This window comes from Micropterus dolomieu, linkage group LG09 (genome assembly GCF_021292245.1).
Source record: "Micropterus dolomieu isolate WLL.071019.BEF.003 ecotype Adirondacks linkage group LG09, ASM2129224v1, whole genome shotgun sequence".
Taxonomy (NCBI): domain Eukaryota; kingdom Metazoa; phylum Chordata; class Actinopteri; order Centrarchiformes; family Centrarchidae; genus Micropterus; species Micropterus dolomieu.
Genome location: NC_060158.1, coordinates 1,286,972 through 1,291,715, shown reverse-complemented (window position 1 = coordinate 1,291,715; position 4,744 = coordinate 1,286,972). Strand labels below are relative to the sequence as shown.

At 39.0% G+C, this 4,744-nt stretch overlaps 2 protein-coding genes across 2 annotated transcripts in view; both read right to left on the bottom strand.

Moving 5' to 3' along the window:
- LOC123976700 overlaps window positions 1–1,128 on the bottom strand; it is an 18,605-nt gene extending 17,477 nt beyond the window's left edge. The window contains exons 1-3 of the mRNA XM_046059049.1: window positions 1,074–1,128; window positions 352–636; window positions 12–83 (exon numbers count right to left, since the gene is read on the bottom strand). Of these exons, the coding sequence (XP_045915005.1) occupies window positions 12–83; window positions 352–636; window positions 1,074–1,128 (412 nt within the window). The remainder of the gene's footprint in view (window positions 1–11; window positions 84–351; window positions 637–1,073) is intronic.
- Window positions 1,129–2,444: 1,316 nt separating this feature from the next.
- Window positions 2,445–4,744, bottom strand: part of LOC123976177 — a 16,208-nt gene continuing 13,908 nt past the window's right edge. Inside the window, exons 8-10 of the mRNA XM_046058097.1 lie at window positions 3,089–3,160; window positions 2,922–2,991; window positions 2,445–2,614 (exon numbers count right to left, since the gene is read on the bottom strand). The gene's annotated coding sequence lies outside the window, so the exon portion shown is untranslated. The remainder of the gene's footprint in view (window positions 2,615–2,921; window positions 2,992–3,088; window positions 3,161–4,744) is intronic.

Genomic DNA, 4,744 nt, shown 5'->3' with positions numbered 1-4,744 from the left:
CATCACTTTACCCTCCACAGAGTGAGGACATGGCAGAGTGACGGGGTCCTTCTCCTTGATTGTTTTATGGATTATTCCTGCTCCTGAAACACAGTTTGCAGTCAAATTACAGGAGAAAGTATCAGTGATGTTGTGAGAGAGTCCTGCCTACCAGGTCATTTACAAGAAGAAGAATATTCAACTGTCAGACCTGAGCAGTGAGCAGACAATCAATAAGACCTTGTTGGGAGAGAAATTTTATCTAAAATTTCATGAAAAGTGGACAAACTCCATCTGCTGAAGAAGACGATGTGATATGATTAAAAGCTCCACAACAACTTCTTAAAATCGCTTGAATAAAAATGTAGTTACCTGATGGGATCACCGTCAGCTCTGCAGCCACTTTATTATCACAGAAGTATCTTCCAGAGTCTGAGACACCAGCTCTGACAATGTGCAGAGATTTATCTGCCAACGAGCTGTATCCTTTATACGGTTTATGAAGGAGTCTTATGTCCCGGTCACCGTCAATTAGAAGTATGTCGACCCTGCGTCCGTTTCTCTCTCTGCTCCACATCACTTTACCCTCCACAGAGTGAGGACATGGCAGAGTGACGGGGTCCTTCTCCTTGATTGTTTTATGGATTATTCCTGCTCCTGAAACACAGTTTGCAGTCAAATTACAGGAGAAAGTATCAGTGATGTTGTGAGAGAGTCCTGCCTACCAGGTCATTTACAAGAAGAAGAATATTCAACTGTCAGACCTGAGCAGTGAGCAGACAATCAATAAGACCTTGTTGGGAGAGAAATTTGATCTAAACTTTCACAACAAGTGGACCAAAAGCTCCAGAACAACTTCTTAAAATTGCTTTTTTTTAATTTTATTTGTGAAAATACTATAAAGGGTGACTTATATGTGTTTTATTCACATGTAGACTATATTAGACCCGTCCAGATCAAAAACCCGCTAGCTGACTAAGCTTCATATAAAGATCACATGAATCCCAACAATTGAACGATGTACAATCAAACATATGAAAAATTAAATAGTACTGCGCAAAAATGTCAAAATTAAAAGAATGAAAACTCCTTACCCGCACTGGCGTTACAGCCCAGAACTAAGGCTAACAGGCAGCAGTAGATATTCATCCTCCTCCTGCTGCAGACTGATGTTAATCACTAATCATTCAACAGCTTCTGTCTAAGCGCCAAACAGGAAGGTGTGTTTTATTCATGCGCTCCTCACACAAGCCTCGATCTCAAAATAATTTTGCCTTTTATTTGAATGCGTGAACATACGTCACTGACACTTGGTGTTTTCCCAAATAAGGCCATCAGTAACAAATTGTAAATTACTAAGGCCTGTCACGTGACTGGTACTTTCCAACAGTCATATTTGTCATCTTGGTCATTGTTAGTCAGTGTTTTTGTTGTTAAGGTATGAGGGAGTGTTGCAGATATTTTACGTTGGCACAATTAATGCTGAATGGATTTGGTGTTTCTTAAACATATCAGACAGATAATGTATCTGCAAACTGATGACAACCTTTCTCAACAGTATGTCGTGTGGCTCGCTTCATGTTATGATTAGACAGCTCTGAAAAATGATCTAATACATTTTTACAATATGTTTATTAGTTTCCTTTATATAACACCTTTTCCAAAGAGCCCTAGACTTAAACATCAAGAGATGCATGATATGTCAAACACGTCTGAAATAGCAGCCGGACACAGAGAAGATGCTGTAGAGGTTTTTAAACAGCAGAGATTAGAACTAGAAAGTTGGGGAAAATACTTTTATAGATATGAATGAAACTAACTTTAGCTGACTTCGCTGTATTAAACCCAGATTTCCTCACCAATTACTAACATCATCCAAACCGTGACTAATAATCTTCCTCAGAAACACTCACAGAGAAGTTTTCAAGAATTGCACAGCGTAGTGGATGCCATGGAAATCCAACCTGTTCTCACACAGAAGTTGCCACATATGGACGCTTGGTCCATGTTTCACTACATTAACCACTGGTTTTATTTTTAAACTGGACGTGGCATATTTATTATCGCTAATGTGACCACGGAGCCCTACATGTGCAGAATCAACGCCAAAGGGTTACCTTATGATAAAACAGCACTGTTTGAGGGGTTTAGATCAGGCGTCCATGTGTGACGAGCTGGAAGTGAGAATTGTTGGGAAATCGTGTCTTTGTGGCTGCCAAAAAACTCAACACTTATAGGAGTAAATAACATGTGGAGAGTAGAAGTATCATATCTTATACGTACAAATAAAACTCAGATTTACTGTATATATGTTTTTTAATGAAAGAAACCATGGCAAATACATTTACACATTTAGGGGGGAAAGTGGATCAAACGACTACAACAGATGCAAAACAGCTACAGAAAGACTCAACTATAAAGAGATGCAAAACAACAGCTTTATAATCATAATCCGTCCTGTGCTTCTAACGCAGAGAAATAAGCATTTTAAACCTACATTTTCCTCCAAATGACTCAGAAGTCTGTTTTTTACCTGACAGAATCAAAATATTTAGGTGAATATTTTTTTAACTGTGGTTTCCAGATGGTTGTCATTTTCCCGGTTGAGCATATATGGTCGTCACCTGCAAGGTACCTGTTGATGAGAAAACATTACTGTCAACAGAATTTAGAATTAACTTTTGTTCCCGTTATCTGCAGTTTTATAATGAGAGTTGCTAAAAGAAAGGGAGATGTATAAACAACAATGTGTTCTGGTGATTGCAGAGTTTTTGTAGATGTGCTTTTTGCTCTGCTTTCTTTTGCTGTATGAGGAAATGCAAATACTACCTGTCTCCTGACATATTTCATGTTAAAAGCACCGTTCCCATTGTACTTTCTTTTACGGTAACACATTAAATGCCTCCTACCCAACGTTAAAGAGAGCTAATGATTAAAGTCACCTTATTTATTTATTTCAGGCTTAGAGTTTCCAAATCGAAGAATATAGTGGCTCATCAGTTGGAGGTGTCTCTGTCAGAAGAATCAATATATAATTAATATATACAGTAAGCAACAAGCATCTAGAATGTTTGTTAAACTGTTGTGTTGTTGAATGGTCAGGCTTTACCTGCATTGTTTCCCGTTTCTGGAGGGTTATGGATTAGGTTGGCATAAAAGGGACTATTTTGGCTCGATCCATCTAAATATTGAAACATTTAACAAAACGTATTTATTAACCCGAACCAAACTGTGGGAGAGGAAGTGCAGATAATCCTCAGTGCCTGTGAGACTGCCTTCAGATCAGGACACAGTAGGCAGTGTCACTGTAAAGCGCTGCCAGGGCTGATCTGGAGAGGCATTAAGGCCTACAAGAGGACAAGTGAGGGCCGTTTCTCAAACAGTGATACAAGAAGAATGGCATCCAGCACATTACTAACTATAAGGGCATCAGTACCACATCCACCAACACACAGCTGAAATGCTTTCCCGAATATACTGATCAGCAAGCTGTCTGACGTTGGCCTCTCTACTCACACCTGCACCTGGATTCAAACTTTCTAACAATCCACCCACAGACTGTCAAGCTTGGACCCCATCTCTCTTCCACCATCGCACTCTGTATCGAGCCCAACACTGTTCTCACTGTACACAACGATGACTGCACGGCAGCCCATCCAACAAATAAAAATAAAATTTGCAGATGACACTACAGTAGTAACTGCATACAGGAACGAGGTTGTGAAACTGACACAGTGGTGCTCAGCTAACAGTCTGACATTAAACATAAACAAAAGGAGCAGCACAAACCTCCCACCATTAATTATAAAATTACATTTACTCATTTAGCAGTCGCTTTTATCCAAAGCAACTTACAATTGCTATTCATGTCAGAGGTCGCACGCGAGTTGAACACGGGTCTGTCACACTGAAGGCATGGATCTTATCCACTGTCCCATCACCACCCCATCTTCAACAAAGCATCAATTCAGCAAGAGACAATAGATACTTGTAAGAGCAGCAATAAATACTAGTAAGAGCTAATAGCACGTATGGCATTAGGCAAGGCAAGGCAAGTTTAATTGTATAGCACAATTTAACAACAAGGTAATTCAAAGTGCTTTACATAAAACATAAAAGCAACAGGGAAATATGTAAAAGTTTAAAAGCAACATAAAATAATAAAAGTTACAGTGTTACAATCAGGGTTAAAAGAGTTAAATGGAAAATAATAAAAAGCTAAAAACAAAGAAAAAGAAAACAGAACAGTAAAAGTTACAGTGCAGTGTAAGTTATCAGTAAAAAGAAAAATCTTAAATATTTAATTATAAGCAATGGTTAAAAGAAAAGTCTTCAGTCTTAATTTAAAAGAACTGAGAGTTTCAGCAGACCTGCAGTTATCTGGGAGTTTGTTCCAGATATACGGAGCATAATAACTGAACGCTGCTTCTCCTTGTTTAGTTTTGACTCTGGGGACAGAAAGCAGACCTGATCCCAGACGACCTGAGAGGTCTGGATGGTTCGTAACGAAGCAGAAGATCAGAAATGTATTTTGGCCCTAAACCATTTAGTGCTTTATAAACTAACAGCAGGATTTTGAAATCAATTCTTTGACATACAGGAAGCCAATGTAAAGACTTCAGAACTGGAGTGATGTGATCCACCTTTTTGGTCTTAGTGAGGACTCGAGCAGCAGCGTTCTGAATCAGCTGCAGCTGTCTGATGGATTTCTTAGGGAGCCCTGTAAGGACACTGTTACAGTAGTCAAGTCGACTGAAGATAAATG